Genomic DNA, 20940 nt, shown 5'->3' with positions numbered 1-20940 from the left:
TATTCATGTTTGTAAGCTGTAGTGTGCGTGCGCGCGCGCGCGCGTGCGTCTTCTTGTTCATTTAATGATTAACAATTGAAAGAAAAATACTTTGAACAAATACATTTAAGCCGCCGGTGGGGATATATTATAGGATTCTTATTGTTTTGCAGACCATGAAACCCTCCCTCACACTTCTCCAGAAGATGTTAACCAAGATTGAAGCTAGTTATCCTTTTTAAGTCTCTTGAGACACTTATGAAGCTTCTTGTCCTGAAATTGCATTATTGCGATGAAGAAAAGGAGAAAGGTTACTGCAAATTTTGACGAGAAGATCCATCTGGGCCATCATAAAGATTCATCTGATGGAAACAGTGCAGTGGATAGTGACCAAGTGACGTTCAGTCATTCTACGGAAGGATCTACTCCTGAAGATCTTCAGTGTTATCAGCAACTTCCTCCCTCACCAGATCAAAGAAAGCTTCTGAGTTCTTTGCAGTATAATAAGAATTTATTGAAATATTTAAATGATGATCGACAGAAACAACCGTCTTTCTGTGATTTACTCATAATTGTAGAAGGGAAAGAATTTAGTGCACACAAAGTTGTTGTTGCTGTTGGCAGTAGTTATTTTCATGCGTGTTTGAGCAAAAATCCAAGCACAGATGTTGTCACTCTGGATCATGTAACTCATTCTGTTTTTCAGCATTTGCTTGAATTTCTCTACACATCAGAATTTTTTGTCTATAAGAATGAGATACCTCTAGTTTTAGAGGCTGCAAAATTTCTAGACATTATAGATGCAGTTAAGTTGCTAAATAATGAAAATATTTCTAATTTTCCTTCTGAAATAACTGAAAAGGCATCACCAGCAGAAACTCTAAGTGAATTGGCTGGCAGGTTGTCAACTAGTCATCAGTGCAAATTCTGCAGTAGAAATTTTTGTTATAAGAAGTCTTTAGAGAATCATTTGACCAAAACTCACAGATCCCTAGTAATAGGGAAAAAACATGGGTTAAAAATGCTGGAAAGAGGTTTTTCAGCAAGAAGATCAACTAGGAATAGAAAGTGCCCTGTAAAATTTGATGAGGACAGTGATAACGAAAATGAAAGTGGTGAAATATCAGACAATTTTGATAAAGACAATTTGGATAAGGTCACTTTTGATACAGAAAAGTCTGATAAAAATGATTCTGAGGATGCTGGAAGTGAGTACAATGCAGATGCAGAAGCACAGGAGGAGGAAATGTCAGATGAATACTCTGAAGGGGAAGAACAAAGTGACAAAGAACATAACAATGCAGAAGAAGAGCCTGAAACTGCTGATTCCATAGGAAATATTCATGAAGGGTTAACTCCAGTGGTCATTCAGAACAGTAACAAAAAAATATTGCAGTGTCCTAAGTGTGATAAAACATTTGACCGAATAGGTAAGAAACAACCCTATCTCATTATAATACTGTTTTAACTTTGTAAGTTTGGTGAATTCTTTGTGAAGTTTAACTATTTTTTTTTTAGCATTAGGTAAGACATTTGTTATCATTAGGAAATTTAAAATTGACTGTGACTCATGAATTTAAATTTGCTACCTTAAGACAAGTACTTTCCTCCCTTTTTTTCATCCCAAAGATGAATATCCTTCACTAAGATACTTTGCAGTTATTTGGTATGAAAAATACTGTTAATATTCTGAATTCATTTAATTATATTTGTGAAATGAAATTGAAAGACTTGTAAATAGAATTACTGTTATAAAAGAGTAAGTCACTTTAAAAAAATATTAGTTAAGATAGGATGATAAAGACATGCCATTTATTTCTAATAAACATTTTTTAAATGCTTTTGTACAAGGAACTATTCTAGGCAAAGAAGGGGTAGATATAAATTATTAAAGCAAAAGTTTTGACTACACAAGACCTTATGAACTAGTAGAGGAGTTAAGGATAGTTATTTCACTGCATAGCAAAGTTATGAATATAAGATGCAAACATCTGAGGTAGCTTCTTTGTAACTGTTGGGGATTCTAGAAAACTTCATGGAGGAAGCAACTGAGCCTAAGCAGCATTTTGTGAGAAGGAAATTGGAAACATTGCCATTTAATAATTTTTGTTCTTTTTCATGGTTCCAGGATGAATTAATTTTCACATCCTTAAAAACTTTTTTTTTTTTTTTTTAAAGAAACAGGAAGAAAAATCATTGTAGGATTTAGAGCTGGAGTGCAGAGTTCTTATTTTGTAGATGAGGAAACTGAAACCCATGTCTTCTGTATAATCTGGCCTCTATATGCAGTATTCCATATGTTATAATTAAAACACCTTATATGAAAATTTTCTAGTTACTAATTCTCTAGGGAGATAATCATTAATGAAATCTTTATTCACCAAGTTCTCTGATAGTGTGATTTAGGAATGGGGTATTGTGATGATATTACTGTGCTGTCAACGAGCAGATAAGGATGGTAAGGCTGATCACAGAACTTAAATACAAATTTTATTTAACCACATGTGTTCATAAATGGATTTCTATTTTCAGATCATAAGAACACAGGAAAATACATGTAATATTAAAACAGAATATAATTTAATTTTGTTTTGAATTTTCAAAAAGTAAGAATCAGTCCTGAGGAGTTGTAGGGACATAGAAAATAAAAATTAGCAGTGATTTTGGGATAAAAGAATGCTAGATGAACAACTTTTGTACAAAATACCAATTTGCAGTGACTTACGGATGAAGAAAAGATATGAATTTATATATGATGTGTAGAATTTTGCAAGTTGTCAAATTTAAATCATGAATTAGTCATTTAGTAATGTTTCATTTTTATTAGGGAAATATTTTTCTGTGAGTTTTTTTCTGATTTTTTTTTTTTTTGATGAAAGATTTAATATTGAATATTTTTAGTTGAACAAGGATGAGTTTAGAATCTTATTTGGACAGTTGGAAAATGTTGTAACATATGATGACAATAGGAATGTACAAGTACATTTTGACCATGTAAAATTAGTCCTATACCATGAATTCGAAATTTTGTGATGGTGGGTACTATTGATCAACTTTATTTAGTATCTTCTCATTTTATAAAGTGCTGATGACATTGAAATATCAAAATATGATGTGGCATTTTATCTGCTTTCACTGAATCTATAATTTTCTGCTTGCTCGCAATTTTTTTTTTTTTTTTTTTTGGTCTCCCTATTATCATTGACCATTTCACCAGATAATTTGGTTTGAGTATTTTATGTATACAGTCTTCATTATGTGCCTGATCCTGGAACTACCCCTTAAGATATGTTCTGGAGTCAACGTACTGGTGTCTTTTGAAGAAGGGACTCCCCCAAGCATTGTTTTCTAGTTTTGCCAAGATCTTCCTATGGGAATTTTTTTATCCAGGTTACAGTGCAAAGGCCAAACTTTATACTTAGACATATTCCCTACCTTAAGTAGATTAGGGATAGACTTTACATCGTGGATTGTAGTTGATAAATCGATCTTCTTGCTCATATTCTATCTCTGCTCTTCCAGGATGAAAGGATCCAAAAAAAGTTATGAGAAGGCTCAGAAGCATTTACTCTTAATATGTTAGGATTATAATCTTTATTTTGCCAGTCCGACTCCATTTCCCTTGCTGTAAGGGAACAAATATACATTAAATTTTATGTATAATTATGCCTTTCCTCAAAGCTTCTTAGTGGCTCACATCGTGGTTCTCTTTTGAAATAGAGAATGTCTAAGAACTCTTTGCCCTGTAAATGCTCTGAAATTAAAGTAATAAAAACCAGTGGAAAGTAAAAGCAGGAATAGGGACAGGTGTGATGTACTGATAGTGAGTAAAATTTTATGGTAAGATTGATTACAGAACTTAATCCAAATTCCTGTTTTATAAATTAACCTGAAGTCCGTGAACTTCTTTTTAAAAAGTATTTTGATAACTGTAATTTAATAATAATTTATTTCCCTTCTGAGAAGGAAAAGAGTCCACAGATTTCATCAGATTTCCAAAGGGGTCCGGGATACACAGAAAAAGTTAAGAACTTCTACTTTAAGGTCAGCTGACTTTGATCCATAATTCCCTAAGAATGAATTTTTTTTCTGAGGATGTCTGGAGTTAATGTCTATGCTGATAATGTTCTAATTAATCATTTCAAAAATATTTCTTTAACTTTAGAATACCTTAATTTCATGTGAAATTATCAAATGATTACTTTAAATTCTTAAATTTTCATAGATCAATGATTTAAAATGAAATACTTAACTGAATATATAACAAGCCAACTAAACAACCCTAATTTATTTATTTAATTGTATGAATTTCAGTTTAGTGCCCATAAAAGAGTTTATATAGATTTTTGTGATCTTCTATGTCTGTTGGTGGTTTGTTTCCTGATGTTGCTAGAAAATATTGACTACACCTATAGTCAAAAAAAAGTATCCACAGTTTATTAATATTCAAATGCAACTGTTTGGATATTCTGTTCATTAATGTAGGTCAAAACTGATTATGTCAAAGACCTTTTATAAGTTAATGACAAGTCTTCCCAATATGTTTGGGGGTTTCCTTGATTGGTTCCTATTTTGAAAGTATGATGGTAATATATTTAGCCTGTTTTTCTTTTTGTTGTTTCTTGACTTGTGCCTTTTTGGTTTTAGTTGTGTTGTAACTTTTTTCAGTGACATCCTTTACTTCTCTTCTTCAAGTTCCTTATGTGTTTCATCCTTATAGGACAGAGGATATTGCCTCCTCTGTAACATGGTCATAACAACCCCAGTAGAATCTTGGTATTAAAAACATGGAATTTCATATATGAAAGGATTTTGATTTCATTGAGGAATTTTGAAGTTTCGGAAAGCAGTCTAGCCTACTCTTCTCTTGTTTACTTCTGCACTCAAGTTATCTTTTTGTAGTATCATCTATGGATGCTGGACCTTGCATGTCTTCCTCCCACTTCTCTTTTCTTTCTGACACACACACACACACACACACACAAAGACCAGCTTTATTTATTCATCTGTGTGCCATTATTTAGATAGAAAAATTTAGTAGAGAAAATAAATATTTAAAATTTTACTTCTACTTTTTAAAATATAACTATCTAACTTTTTTATAATTTTTGAATGATATATTTGGTGCTTTATTTATTTGGATTTCTCAGATAAAGACAGCATGGAAGAAGGATGCATAGTTTTGAGCTTAATGAAATAATATTCATAAAAGTTGGTCTAAAAGTATCAATGTTGTTTTAATGCCTTAATTTTTGAGACACTTTAGTGTAAGGAAATATTATTAGCAAACAATTTACTCAGACTTTAATATTATATTAAATTTTTAAATTCTTTTGGAAATATATCATGGCAGAATAGTCAGTATTATTTAATGCGGATTTTTTTTTTTTGTCAGTTTGATCACAAATTACCTCAGGGAAAAATATCTGTTTCTAGTCAAATGCATAACTTCTAACTTCAGTGTCACAAGGTTATATGGAAGAAAAGGAAATAATTTTGTAGGAGATTTGGAAAATTGTGATGAAAACTAGAGACTGAGTTTGGAGTGGGTAAATTTGGGACATCTTGAGGGAGAAGTTGGAGGAAGAGGATTCAAGCATCAGAATCTAAGAAGAAAAAAATAAAGAAGACTTTAGGGAAAGAAAGATGAAAAGGAATTGAGGTGAAAAGGGAGGAAATTAAGCAAGGTAAGTATGGAAAGAAAAAGCAAGTTAATAAATTACTGCAAGAGTTAGTAAGACAAAGGGAAAAAATTGAATGTGACCATCAAAGTACCAAAGAGCTGTGAAGGAAAGTTATAGCTCTAAAATTAAAAATGAAACAGAAATTTAGCTATAGGAATTCAAGAGAGCTCAAAGATGGTACAATAAGGCAGTATGGTATAGTGAATAGAATGTTGGACTTGGAGTCAAAAATCTGTGCTTGAATTCTACAATAAACACTATGTAAATGAACTTGGGCAAAGCTGGTTAACCTTTCTGGGCTGTCGTTTATTTTATGTAAAATGAGGGGTCTGAATTTTTATAACTTAAAATCCCTTCCATTTTAAAATCTGATCCTGGTACTAAGGATATCCTTCCAGCAAATTCAATGAACAAAGAGAAAGTTTTAGTAACCTATATGGAACATTTATTGTTCTTCCATCAATAAGTGACTTATCTATGCTCAGTGTATAAGGTGGTGTTCTTCCTTCATTAGATGGTGAAGAGGCTTAAGGATTTTATCACTCTAGGTAACGAGAGGAGATGAAGTGTTCTTTAAAACAAAAATACGAAAATTACCTCCTTTATAAAATAAAGACTAAAGGTTTGAAGACAAAGAGAATGACTTGTGTTGGGAAGGTGGAGGGTGAAATAATGGAAGTTAAGAAGGACCACTAAATGCTTTTGTGATAATGATACTCAAGATTCCTAAAGAGGAAGAAGATAAATTTTTAAGAGGAAACTGTTCTTAATCTTAAGAAGTGATGATGTGGACACATAGGTGATATTAAATTAGAGATTCTCTAGAAATATTAGAAGAGTAGTGACTGTGCTTCACTTCTGAGAAGTATTAGGCATATAATATGATATCTTTCCAGGATATGTACCTGGAATGTGATATGGAATCTCCCAAGATTTCTCAAACCAGATGACTCACAGTGATTTGAGGGTATAATTGATAATGTCATAAGAATTCTAAGTGAAATTTCTAAAGATTATTATGTCTTTGGCAAAAAACTAAAAATATTGAGGGGTTTAGCAGGTAGTTTCATAACTTACTGATCTGAAGCAAAGGCTTCATAAAAGAGGGAGTTTGGAAAGTGAGGATTTGATTTCTGAACCATGCTTAAGTTACAGGAATGACATGCTCCTAACCAGAGGGGAAAATGTATTTACATTTTTCCTTTTTTCTTCCTCCTTTTCCTTAAGTCTGGAGGAATAAAATGACTGAAATACAGCCTTTAAGCTTTATCTTATAAAATAGCTATAATATTGGAAAAAAGACAATCTGACAACTAAAAATTTCCAAACGGCAAAATACAGGGAAGGAATTGTACATACATAAAATATGAGTAAAAAAAAGATGAAATTTCAGAGAGTTTTACTACAAAGAGACGAATATGACTTCGTGGTTATCACTGACACTTGGTAGGATGAAATCCAAACCTGGACTATGGCTCTGGAAGAGTATACCTATTCAAAAGAACAGAACTGGTAAAACCAAGAGTCCTGGGGGTAGAGCTCAGTGCCTGGTACATATTTTGTGCAGTATGTTATTTTTTGGATATGTACAATAAATGTATTTATTGAACTCATTAGTTGTGGTATTAAACTTTCAGACAGACTTGATCTTGGTCAGAGAAATGACTATTTTTTTCATTTGTTTTTAGCAGGAGTTGAAGAGTATTGGGAAAGTTAATGCAGTTTACCATTTTTAATATGTTTTTGCTTTAAAAGTGTAAAATAAATTTCTAGTTGGATTGATTTTATGGTGTTGCATTTCTGTCAAAAAATATGAGTTTTTATTCTTTTGAGTAATGATGTAAAAACAAATTATAGATATAGGTTTTTTTTTTTTTAGCTTTTTTTGTCCTATGCCAGATTTTTACTTGGAAAGGCTTCGTCAGGTTTTTTGATCTTCTAGAATATGGGGTGAGTTCAAATGATATTCAAATGAGAATGAAACCATTTAATACAGCTCAACATCCATTCCTCTTTTCCCCCTCCCTTTCTTATTTCAACCTTCTTTAAATTTGTTCTAGATAATTTAATATTAATAATATTAATTCACATTTGCATAATATAATGTTCCTAGTTTGTTTTCTGGAGGTCTCTGAGCAGCCTTTGTTTCAGCAGATTAATGAATACAAGAATAGTCAGGTATTAAAGTCCAAATTCTTTATTATCTCCTTCCTGGGGCTGGGCAGCTTTCTGGAGAGCCTTTCAGACTGACCTTGGTCTCAGTGGAAAAATGCAGGAGGAGAGCCTGCCACCAAGGTGATGTGAGTTGGGATAAATAAATCTGAGTCCAAGGGCTTGTGCTTTAGCCTCCAGTCCGCTTGTTTTCTCTAGATCTGAATCTGAGCCACCAGGAGCCTGACTGAAGGTGGAAATGAATCTTTCTCCTTGGCTCCAAGAGCTTGGCTTATATGCTCTTATGTGCTCTACACTGAGTATAAACTATCATTATATCATTAGGAAACCATTATTTGTTGTAAGATTAAATTAATCATACTGAATTTAGAGAACTATTAAGCACCATGTTAAACTAGATAATCATTATTTCATCAATTCCACTTAGTACCTTGTTTTAAGTTCAGAGTTCTAGTTTAAGATCAGAGTCATAATACATGATGTGACGATTTACAAACATCACTCAATGCTTTCTGAAGAAGAAAATACTGATACTGTTACTGTTTTGAAGATAAGAAAGCTGAGCACTCTAAATAACTTGTACAGATCTGGCACTAAATCTCATGAATTGTGACTGTATGTCCAATATATTTTCTGCTTTGTGAAAGCTTTCTTTTATTACTTTTAAATCTATTGGACTATTTTTGCTTAACTTTTTTACTTTTTGAACATTTTTATTTTAAAATTCTGAATGTCAATACTATGTAAATTAGTCATTTCCAAGTATATGGAAGAACAGGAAAAAAGAATTGTATACACAACCTGGGTTCTCACTAATGCCCAAGTTGCAAATTTTTTTTTTTTAAGAACAAATAAATCTATAGGTTTCAGAGCTGTTTTTCTTGCCTTTTTTTTTTTTTTGTTGTTGTTCTCTATATTAAAACAAAAAGATTATTAATAGTGTTTCCTTCCTTTTCCTGCTATTCTGTTCCTTACCCCTTTGTCTTCATCCTTCTCCATCAAAAAACCAAAACACAGCTAAGCAAAAAACCATGTGATAGACTGTTAGATGTTCTCAGCATTCTGTACTTGGAGAAGGATATAGGGATCATTTGTTAAGATCTCATCATAAGGAGAGGACCAACCCCACTTTTCTTACTGAACTATGAGCACTGCCCTTCTTATCTTGACCTCCTACCACCCCCTCCCCCCCATCCAGTTAGTGCCTTTTTTTCTCACAAGACTAAGGTGAGAGAGCTAGGATGATATTGCAGTAATTAGTTAATTTAAGGATTAGGTAGACCTTAGCTGATTTTTAGGTAAATGGAGGAGTGGTTGAAGTTGGATGAGAAAACCAGTATTCTTTCTAGGGCAAAATCCCATAGGATAAATATGGAATGGAATGTAGACTATTTATTGAGGAATTAATTTCAATGACACATCTTTTATGATCAGAGAAAAAGAAGTAGTAATAGTAATTAGGTAGTAATAAAGAAATTTATGCAAATGAAGGAAAGATATTTAGTTCACATGCCATGATCTCAATCATCTGAGTGACATGAAACTGCTGATGAGGCAAGGAATGAGATGTGCTAACAAAGGACCTAAAATCATAACTAGCAATAAGTATTGTTAGACTGAACTTAAGGAAAAAATGTTGGGGAAGGGAATAGATATTGCCAGAGAAATATCTTGGAAGTAACATTAGGGAATAAGGAGCATATCCATCTCTTTTCCTGGCCTTGTGAGTTGGAGAGTATGTGTGGCTTGTGTTGAAGGAAGTTGCAAATTTCATGTTTTTAAGGGAAATCCAGCTATGCTGAAAATGAAGTGATCAGGTTGAAAAGCTTGAGAATGTAGGTCATTTCTTAAAGAACAGATCATTTTACAATTACAGGGGATTAGAAAGAGTATTTGACCTGACTCCAGTCAGGTTTGAGGATGGAGTTAAATGACTTTGTATAAAGTTGGGAGTTTCATGAATTCAAGTAGTCTGAGCATGTAGTTTTTTTCTAGGATGATTAAATTAGAGTACTGAATTTGGAGAACTTAAATGATTCAAGGTAGGTTGCAGTAGAAAGTTGCCATTTGAGGGTGGGGAGAAGTTGTTTAGTAAGTACAAACTAGCTTATGGAAGAACTTGTAGAATTACTAGTCCCCAGAGTCTTTTAAAGGTTAATTTCTAGAGAAGAAAGTCTTAACTTGTGGCTTGTGAACTTTTTTTTTTAAGTGCATATATATTTGATAGACAAACTTTAATATAATTGATTTGCTTTATAATATTACATATTTTAGTGTATGCTTTTAAAAACATTATTGGAAGGAGTTCATCTATTTCATCCCATTTCTAAAAGGGTCTGTGACACAAAGAACGTTAAGAACCCCTTTTTGGAGGTATTTGTATAGAAAGAATGAGATGAATTTAATTTTCAATTAAACTTCAATGATGAATAGACCTTTTGTGGAAAGTTAGTTTGCTATTTGCATGTTATATTTTACAATTTATCTTTTATTTGACTTCAAGGAATTCCTTGGAAGAACTATTAACCAGTTCACAATTTCCCTAAACCTTAATGTTTTACAAGTCAGTGGATATGAATAACTTTTTTTACTTTGAAGGCTTTTGTTTGTGTGTGGGGGAGGGGTAAGTTTGTAAGGAGAAGTGTAAATTTAATTAACTTGTAAAGATGATAGTTATTTTTTTAGTGTCTTATATGATTTAACAAAAGGCTGTTTAATGTAAAGCATGATTAAACAAGGTCTCAGTGAGGAAGACTTGCATTACATTTAACATCTTGAGATTTTCTAGGGCTTCTTAAATTTTTCCATTTGCAACCCCTTTTTGCCTGAGAAATTTTTAAATGACCTGGATATATAGGTCTATAAAAATGGTAGGTTATTCAAATCAAATATTTACGGATAATAAAATCATTATTTTGTGATTCTCACATTCAGTTACAAAGTGCCATATTGTCGTGAATTTCAGTTTAAGAAGCTGGGTTGTAGGTAACTCTGAGACTTAAGTTAGAGAAGGTGTTTACTTGTATTGATTAGAGAGTATTTTGTCATCTGACTTTTTATTCACCAGGAAGTTCCTTGCTGATGAAATCATAGGTCTCTCCTTGAATATGTTACTTTTTTATTTATAAATCAAGATGAATCTCAATAAATTTTATGTAGAAAAATTTCTGAATTCTAGTCTCTCCCCCCCCCTTTTTTTTTTTTTAATAGGAAAGTATGAAAGTCACACCCGTGTTCACACAGGTGAGAAGCCTTTTGAATGTGATATTTGTCATCAACGGTATTCAACAAAATCTAACCTAACTGTTCACCGAAAGAAGCACAGCAATGAAACAGAATTCCATAAAAAGGAACATAAATGTCCTTATTGCAATAAACTTCATGCAAGTAAGAAGACTCTAGCTAAACATGTTAAAAGGCAAGTATTTTATTAATTTATTGTCCCCCAAAATGATGTTATTTTTCTGGGTGTACAAAAAAGTGTGTGTGGAGGTCCAAATCTTTGATTTCATTTGAATAAGGAGGTTTTTTTGTACAAGATTCTGCTACTAATGCATATTTCCAAGTGACTGTAAGAGGCAGCTAGATGGTGCAGTGGACAGGGTGCTGGGCTTAGAGTTAGGCACTTGTTCAATTGTATTCATCCAACTCTTCATGATCCTATTTGGGGGCTTTTCTTAGCTGAAATACTAGAATGGTTTGTCATTTTCTTCTTTCAGCTTATTTTACAGAGGAGGAAACTAAGACACAGGTTAAAGTGACTTGCCCAGGGCCACACAATTAGTGTCTTGAGGTCAAATTTGAATTTAGGTCTTCCTGACTTTCCCCCTCTCCCCCCCCAGGCAGTTGGGGTTAAATGACTTGCCTAGGGTCACACAGCCAAAAAAGTGTTAAGTGTCTGAGGTCAGATTTGAACTCCTCCTGTACTGTACAGGTACTCCTGACTTCAGGGCTGGTATTCTATCCACTACACTAACTAGCTTCCCCATAGTTCCAACTCTCAATGAGTTTATATTGTATTCATGTTTGTGGTGACATATATTTGTTTTATGATTATTTGAGAACAGTTAGGTAAATTGACCAAGTACCTCATAAAGTAATGTTTGTTCACAGCACATTTTCTTTTAAGATCATTGGTTCCTATATAATAGTTTTATAAAGTTTAAGTGTGTTCTCCTTTAGAACATATGTAATATAAAATGAGGTGTCACTATATTAAAATGTTATCAAATACTAATATACATGCATATATTATGAGTGGTGAATCAATCTTTGATTCCCTGTGATTTTTAAGTATATTTATATGTGTTGCAAATTTTGGTAAAGAATTATGGCCTATCCAGAATGTTCTTATTTTTTCATCGTAGATTTCATCCAGAGAATGCACAAGAATTTATTTCCATCAAGAAGACTAAAAGTGAAAGTTGGAAATGTGATGTAAGGAGCTTATTTTTTCTTTTTTTAAAAAATAAAACTATGGTATGTACTTCTTTGGAAGCAGTAAGATAAATCCATCTTTTTAATAGAAATACTCTTCTAGGAATATGCTGTGGTTTTGAATCCTGGAACACCCAGGATTCACCCACCAACTCTAATTCCTCATGATAACACTATGGGGAATGGAGGGATGTATTTTTTCAGTGATCATCTATACGTAAGAAACCATATAAGGAATGTCATTGAAATATTGTATAATTAGAAAAATTGGGGGCCAAGTATAGAAAACCTGAGTGCTCCATTGTTACACAAAATAGAATGAGACTCAGATGAAGGCCACTGGCATGCTAGATTCTTCATGGAGAACTTATGGAAGGACATTGGCAAGAATTACACAGATAATGTGTGTAGATTGTGATTTTTAGTAAGGAATAGAGCACTCAGATTCAAGAGATAGACTCATTGAAGTACTGAAAAGCTAAAACTAGTTTTGTGATTCATTAATACTATCAAAATAATAGCAAAGTTATTCAATCACTATGTTCAAAAGAAATTATATTTATTTACCAATTTGTAGACATTAAATGTCAGTACTGTGTTAAGCAATGGGGATACAAAGAAAGGCAAAAGACAGTCCCTGTCCTCAAGGAAAATGTATGCAAAAAAGTATGTTAAGACAAGTTTTATTCAGGAAAAATTGGAAATTTGGTGGTAAAATTAAAGGAGGATTGAAGTAGGATTTTTGCTGGAACTTGAAAAAAGCCAGGAAAGGGAGGAGGTGGTGATGAAGAGTGATAACACCTTAAAACACAAGGGACAGCCAGTGAAAATGCACAACAGCAAGAAAGGCAGTGTCATAAAATCATAGAGTAGAAAGGTAGAGGAGGCAGGACAAGTTATGAATTAGTTTGAATGTCAAACAGGATTTTGTTTTTGATCCTGGTGGTGATTGAGAGTCATTGAAATTTTTTGAATGGGGTGTTAGAAACAACCTTTTGACAACTGAGTGGAGGATGAAACAAAGTGGAAGTCATCTGGGGAGATGAAGCACCAAGCTACTGCAGTAGTCCAAATATGGGATAATGAGGACTTGCCTGAGTCAGGGTGGCTACAGTCCCTGTCCTCAAGGAAAATGTATGCAAAAAAGTATGTTAAGACAAGTTTTATTCAGGAAAAATTGGAAATTTGGTGGTAAAATTAAAGGAGGATTGAAGTAGGATTTTTGCTGCAACTTGAAAAAAGCCAGGAAAGGGAGGAGGTGGCGATGAAGAGTGATAACACCTTAAAACACAAGGGACAGCCAATAAAAATGCACAACAGCAAGAAAGGCAGTGTCATAAAATCATAGAGTAGAAAGGTAGAGGAGGCAGGACAAGTTATGAATTAGTTTGAATGTCAAACAGGATTTTGTTTTTGATCCTGGTGGTGATTGAGAGTCATTGAAATTTTTTGAATGGGGTGTTAGAAACAACCTTTTGACAACTGAGTGGAGGATGAAACAAAGTGGAAGTCATCTGGGGAGATGAAGCACCAAGCTACTGCAGTAGCCCAAATATGGGATAATGAGGAGTTGCCTGAGTCAGGGTGGCTGCAGTTTAAAAGACAGTGGGATATGAACTAGATACCTATTACAATTTATATTTTCTTTTCCATTACTGTAGTAGGTAGTCATAAAGCATTAAAGAATTGCACATCACTGGTCTTGGCCGAATCACTTGACCTCTTTATTAGGTCTTGGATTTCTCATGTGAAACACTAATTATAACTGAAATATACATACTGCCTTAAGGTTTGCAAAATGCTTTTCATACATCAATTCATTGTATTCTCAAAATCATCTTGTGAAATACTTGGTTTCTTTTTCCCCATCTTATGGGTAAGGGAAAAAACTCATAATTGTATTAGCTTTCAGTTTAACCTGTAAAGGAGTTGTCCAAGGCTAGTAAAAATATGACGTAGAAGAGGCGTTCCTTTCTTCAAGGCCAACAGTCCTAAAGAATCACAGAATCCCTAATTTTAATAATAATTATAATGTAATGATAATAATAATAAATTGCTTTGTAAAGCTTAAAAGTGCTATATAAATGCTAGTTAATAGTAATAACTAACATTTGTATAATACTTCAAGCTTTGCAAAACCTTTGTTTTTTCTCATTTAATTCTCCCTGTTCTGTGAAATAGGTATTATTATCCCCATTAGTTAAGTAGTTTGTCCAGGGTCATGAAGCTAGTAATGTCTAAAGCATAATTATAAGTTTTCATGATTTTAGGTCCAGTATTTTAATGCCACCTTCCTGCCACAAGCAGCACAGTTAAATAATGGTCATCCAACATTTACTTAAAAGTAAAATTGGACAATGAAGCAAAACTTACTCTATCCTAAAATGATGATTGCATTTTGAGCAATCTTAAATGTCTCTCTTTATTCTTTATTCAAGTTGCTCCTCATTCTGCCTTTTGGGACCATATTGAATAAATCTGAGCTCTCATTTATCTGACTGTCTTTTTGTTTCTTGGAGGTGGCTATCATAATTACCTCTAGTCTTCTTGCTGAACATCCCCTCTTAACTTTACTCACTTTGCACATGGCATGAGGACATTCACTAGTCTGGTTGACCTGTCATACTCTCATAACCATCCAGCTTACAGTGGCACAGTTGAACACAGTACTGTGGATGGAGGCCAGTCATGGAAGAGTATAGATGAAATGTTACTTATATTTTGGGAGATATGACTGATTTAATGCAGCCTAAGAGAGCTTTAGCTTTTTTTGACTTGCTTGTCCTGTTGCTTGTTCATAATGAAATTGTAGTTGCACTAACTTTTTTTCAGATGAACCTATTGTAGAACCCATAGTTCTTCTGCCTTATATTTTTAAAGGTGATTTATAACCTCTAGATGTATGATTTGAAATTTACTAGAAATAAATGTAATCTTATTTTATTTGTCCTGCTTCTCCTTCTTGTCTTACTGCTCTTTTCTACTAACAAGTCATGGCACTCTTCTGTGCTGTTTTGTTTAATGATGTCTTCAATTTGTAGAGATTCAGTTATCATCTCTGCACTGATCATTCCTCCATCTACGCTTCTAGCCTTAATTTCTTCTGACATCCAGTTTTGATGTATGGCCTAACTGCCTATTATATCTTGAACTGGTAGTTCTGCAGACATCTTAACCTCAGCATATGTCTAAGACTAAATTCATTATTTTTCTTCTCAAATCCTCCCTTTCACATTTTCCTATTGCATCATCATGCCATTCATATAGATTTGCAAACTTGATTTTGTTCTTGACTTTTCAAAATTTCTCACTCTCTTTACTGTCCCTTGCTTAGTCCTGCTGATCTTTGTAGCATTTTTCACGTAAGCTCCCTTCTTCCCTGACACTGCTACCATCTTACCACTCTAAATTGCAACATCCTGCAGAGAGCATGCCACAAGTCACTCTCTACCCTAGGCTATGAATCACTTGGCTGTCAAAGTGATCATCTTAAAACCCATCATTTTACTTCTGTTCTTAATAAACCTTAGAACTCCCTTTTTTCTTCCTGGATCAAATATAAAATCCCTTGCTTGACATTTTAAAAACCCTCATAACTGCCTTTTTCCTCATTCTAATTATATCTTTCTTCCTTTTGTCATACAGTGACAACAGGCTTCCTTTTTTGTTGCTCAGATAAGACACTATTTTCCCACTTGTTCATTTTCACTGATTATTTCTCAGTATCCTAGAATTCTATACTGCCTGGCCTTCCTGGTATCCTTAAAATCCCACAATTTATAGGACATCTTTCCTAGTTATCTTAATTCCAGGGCTTTCTGTCTGTTAATTTTCTCCAATTTATCTTCTGTGTAGTTTGTTTGGATGTAGTTGTTTACATGTTGACTCCCCTTTTAGCCTTTTTTTGTGTTACTGTGCTTAGCCCAGTGCCTGGCACATAGTAAGTGCTTAATGACGGGTTGTTGACTGATGTTTTAGCTTAACGTCAGTGTTTGAATTCTGACTTCTACATACATCCTTTGTGCTAGTTATGGATGAGAAAGTTTGGATTCTTTATAAAGGGCTTGTCAATCTAGAATCTTTGTCTCAATCTTCCACAGTATCTGTCTCACTTGTCTCCTCTATTTTGTCTGGTTTAGACTTAAATTAACCTTTCCCTGATCGGTTTATTAAACTAGCCTCCCATATACTGCTGATACATTAATCTGAATGTAAAGCTTTCATGATTCCCTTGCTTAAAAATCTTCAGTGACTTCCACTCTTTCCTGAATAAAGTCCAAATTCCCTGGCTTGGCATTTAAAGCTCAATAAATAAAGCTCAATTTTTTTTTTTTTTTGCCCATATTTATCCTAGTCTCTTAAGTACTATCTAGATTGAAGTAATCATCATACTATATATTTAAATCTCAGTTGATTTTTTTTTTCCTTCTTCATACCATTCTCTATTATCTGTGAGTTTTAAAAAATTCTAATGCTTTTCCCTATATCTGGAATTCCCATGCCTCTCTCTCCATTTTTGGAATTCCTCTTCATCTTCCTAGTTATAATTGAAATGCCATCTTCACAAAAATTTCTCCTTATTCCCTTAGTTCAGTATAATCTCTTTCTCTTTTGAAATATCTTCTTGGTTTGTACCTTTTTTGTGTCCTAACGGTGTGTTTGCACACATGTAAGTGTATGTATTATATATATGTTTAATATATAATACTTTGTATTATAGTTACTGCACATGACATTTCTCTTGATTGTTCCTTGAAGCCAAAACTTAATTTATTTTATGTTTTTATCTCTTTAACACCTATCATAGTATCTTGTACAGTGGGAGAGGGAGAGGGAGAGAGAGAAGGAGAGAGAGAGAGAGACACACATTAAGCCTATAATTTCAATATAGGGAACCTTCAGGTGAGGGAACACTCTTGATCAGTGCAGGTCGATATATTGTCTCCATCCTATTTAGCCTTACTGAGTTTATCTGGTGTGGGATTTGAACCCAGACCTTGGTAGTTTTGAGGCTAACTATATATTCTTTAGCATGTAGCATGCAATTATTTGTTGAATGAATGAATATGTAGCATGGCTTAAATCTAAAAGGAAATGATGGGCTTGATATTGAATTTGATTTTGCTTCTAATAACTTGGAGACTAAAGCTGTTGGTTTTGTTCAGCACTAGAATGCAGCAGTAGTCATGTGCAGACTTTGCGGTGGGCTCTTCTCTATAAGAGCTTTTTTCTGGAAATAAAAGTTACTTATTAATTTCTTTTATTTGCATAAGATCAGTCTTACTTTCTATAAGCAATTCTCTTAATTGCTTAAAAATTTGACTTCCACATTTTAAGAATTAATAATAATAATATTGGAATAATATGTGGATATAATAATAATTCCATAATAATATGGAATAATAATAATATTGGAATATGTAGAATAACAAATTCCACATTTTAAGAATTAAAAAAAAACCCAATAAATATTTGTTAAAAAAAAGTTTAAACAGCAGTTTAAAAGTTACATGGTGGTTTTGTTAGTGATTCCTTTCTTAAATAATCAGTAAATATTAAGTACCTTTTATGTGCCAAGTACTGACCTGAGCACCTTAGTGCAAACTAAAGTAAAAGGTATTCTCTATCTTTTCATATTTAACAGGGTAAAAGAAGAAGCCAGATATGCAATGCATAGCGTATTGGGCCCTCAGTTAGTTAGATAATAATTCATTTTATACTTAATCTGTTGTAGTGGTTTAAAATTTTTTTATCATTTTAATGGAAGGAAACCTGATCTATTGGATAGAAAGCTGGCCTCAAATGTCTTCAAGCCCTATCTCTGATGCAGATTGGCTTTTTGATCCTGTAAAAAACACTCCTCAGTATTCTAGGCTACTCTCTAAAATTATAAGCTATTGACAGGATATCAGTCTGCTTTAATAGAGAGAATTTTCTTATTCTGTGGAGTTCTCTCTTACAATGTAAGTACAGGTCCATTCCCTAACCTATCATGTAAAAGTTATTCTTTTGTGCTGTATATTGTCTTTCAAAATCTTTTCCATAGGAACTTAGACTGAAAAAAATTATTTTGCTTATGACTTGTTTTCCTTGTTATTTAATTTTGATACTAGACTATTTTATTTGAAAATGTACTTTTTAGATTTGTAAGAAGTCATTTACTCGAAGACCACACTTGGAGGAACATATGATTCTTCATTCTCAAGACAAACCTTTTAAGTGCACCTATTGTGAAGAACATTTCAAGTCACGATTTGCACGATTAAAACACCAAGAAAAGTTTCACCTGGGTATGTAAATCACTGTTAGTAACCAGTGATGTTAGCAGAAGCTATTACATAAGCTACTACTCCCTTGATAACTAGAATAAAATGTACTTTATTTAGATATTTTTCTTTTATAAAAGTTTAGTATTTTATATTTACCCCAATTTTATATAAAAACAATTTTAGCATTCCTCCCTCACCCTCAGATGTAGTTCCAAATTCTTTGTCTGTTCTTCCCTCCCCCATTGAGAAGGTAAGCAATTTGACATAGGTTATACTTATGTAGTCATGAAAACATATATCCATGTGCTATGAAAGAAAACAAACTAAAAAAAAAAATAAAGAAACTAAAGAAGTATGCTTTGCTTTGATCTGTTTTCAGACTCCCATCAGTTCTTTCTTTGGAGAGGGATAACATTTTTTATCAATGTCTTCCAGAATTATATTGGATTACTGTATTACTGAAATAACTAAGGTATTTACAGTTGATCATCATACAATGTTGCTGTTATTGTATGCATTCTTCTCCTAGTTATATTCATTTCACTTTGCACGAGTTCATGTTTTCTCTAGTTTTTTTGAGAGGATCCTGCTTATCATTTCTTAAAGCACAATAGTATTCCATCACAATCATATACAGTAATTTGTTCAGCCATTTCCTAATTGATGAACATTCTCTCAATTTCCAGTCTTTTGCCACCACTAAATGAGCTACTTTAAATATTTTTGTACATATACATCTTTTTCTTTTTTGCTTTTTACTTCTTCGAGAAACAGACCTAGTAGTGACCTAGTAGACTTTAGCTTGATCAAAGAGTATGTATAATTTTATAGTAATTTGTAGAATAATATACTTTAGTATATTAATAGATTTGGGCTATTCTCCCATCACCACAGATTGCAACTTGTTAATATTGTCCGATTTTTTTAAAATCTTGATGCTTTTTCATAGTCTTTCTGAGGAAAATTCATGTAACTTACTAGAAGCTTTTTTATAGATATATTTACATTTTGTAGGTACTGGAGAGCCCTTTGGCTGTTCATCTGCTATCTCTTGCTGTTGATAAGTGATTGGCAATTTTTTTTAGTGTATTTTCAGATTAATTTTGTAAAAAGGTCAGAAATCTAAATGACAATTTGATTATTTTATTTGCTGATGTTAATTGAAGCCAGTTTTTATTAGTTTATTGAGAGTTCAGTGTCCCAATTGAATAATTTAGTATTTCAGGGGAACCATTTTTTCATCATTATATACTAATGTAGCCAATTGGAGTCCCTCTAAGCCTTTAAATTTATTATTTGACTTTTGTCCACATATGTAAAAATATAATTTTTAGATTGTTCATCTTCACTTAACACTTCACTTAAGTGAACACTTAGTACTTAACTACTTCACTTAAGTAGGCTTTTTTGGCCACATGTCTACCACGCATCTTTCAGTTGCTCTTTGGGTCATTTTTTATTCATTTGGGATGTTTTGAGAATAACATTACTTGTATGTATAGTTTTTAGAGAGGAGGGAAAGAAATGAGCATTTATTAGACATCTACTACATCTCAAATGTGATGCTAAGTGCTTTATAAATTTTATCTCATTTTGAGCATTTATTAGACATCTACTACATCTCAAATGTGATGCTAAGTGCTTTATAAATTTTATCTCATTTGATTCTCATAAACCCTGAGAGACAGGTGCCCCCGTTTTACAGTTGAGGAAACTGAGGGAATTAGCAGTTAAGTGACTGCTTCAGTGTCACTCAGGAAGTGTCTGATATCAGATAAACAGTTCTTCCTGACGTCACACTGGCTCAGCAGTTCGTCTGCTGGCCATTTAGTTATTTCCAGAGAGATATATAAAAGAACAAAGTCTTTTATAACCTATTACTTCATCATCTTGCTGAAGGGTAGAATGAGAACTTTCAATTTCATTTATGAAAAGTCTTTGTTATTAGAAAGTTTTTTATTTTATGAAATTTAAGCTAGTTTTTTTTAGCTTTTAGTTGAATTTATTGCTGTCTTGTGCAGCTACACACAAGTCAAATACCAGTTCTCAGAAATTTTAATGCTGTTGTTTTGTATTTTTCCTTGCTTACCTCAGAAATATTTTCAATATTACTAGTACTCACTCAGCTCAGCATTACTATTTATAATGCACATGACATCACTTCAGGTTTAGGGGGAAAAATACTATTTTTGAAGTTTCTTAGTTTTATCTTCTTTGAAAATATGAAAAATGTGGTTGTCAGAGCCCAGCATTTGGAGTTCTAGATGTTCCTTGATCAGTAGAAATATGCAGTAGAACTATTTCTCTTGTTATTAACATATTATGCAGTCTAAGAGTGAATTAGTTTTTAAATTGATCAGATTGAGTTTGCATTAGTGTAACTTATTGGATCTTTTGAC

At 33.0% G+C, this 20940-nt stretch overlaps 1 protein-coding gene across 2 annotated transcripts in view; it reads left to right on the top strand.

Annotated features, from left to right (window-relative positions):
* Nucleotides 1-20940, top strand: part of ZBTB41 (zinc finger and BTB domain containing 41) — a 47717-nt gene that overhangs the window by 678 nt on the left and 26099 nt on the right. For both annotated transcript variants that reach the window (XM_023501840.2, XM_003767543.4), the window contains exons 2-5: nt 153-1409; nt 11046-11253; nt 12203-12272; nt 18415-18562. In XM_023501840.2, the coding sequence (XP_023357608.1) occupies nt 272-1409; nt 11046-11253; nt 12203-12272; nt 18415-18562 (1564 nt within the window). In that variant the 5' untranslated portion in view covers nt 153-271. The remainder of the gene's footprint in view (nt 1-152; nt 1410-11045; nt 11254-12202; nt 12273-18414; nt 18563-20940) is intronic.

Source organism: Sarcophilus harrisii, chromosome 4, assembly GCF_902635505.1.
Source record: "Sarcophilus harrisii chromosome 4, mSarHar1.11, whole genome shotgun sequence".
Lineage (NCBI taxonomy): Eukaryota > Metazoa > Chordata > Mammalia > Dasyuromorphia > Dasyuridae > Sarcophilus > Sarcophilus harrisii.
Note: the sequence above shows the minus strand (reverse complement) of the source record. Positions and strands in the feature narration are given on the sequence as shown.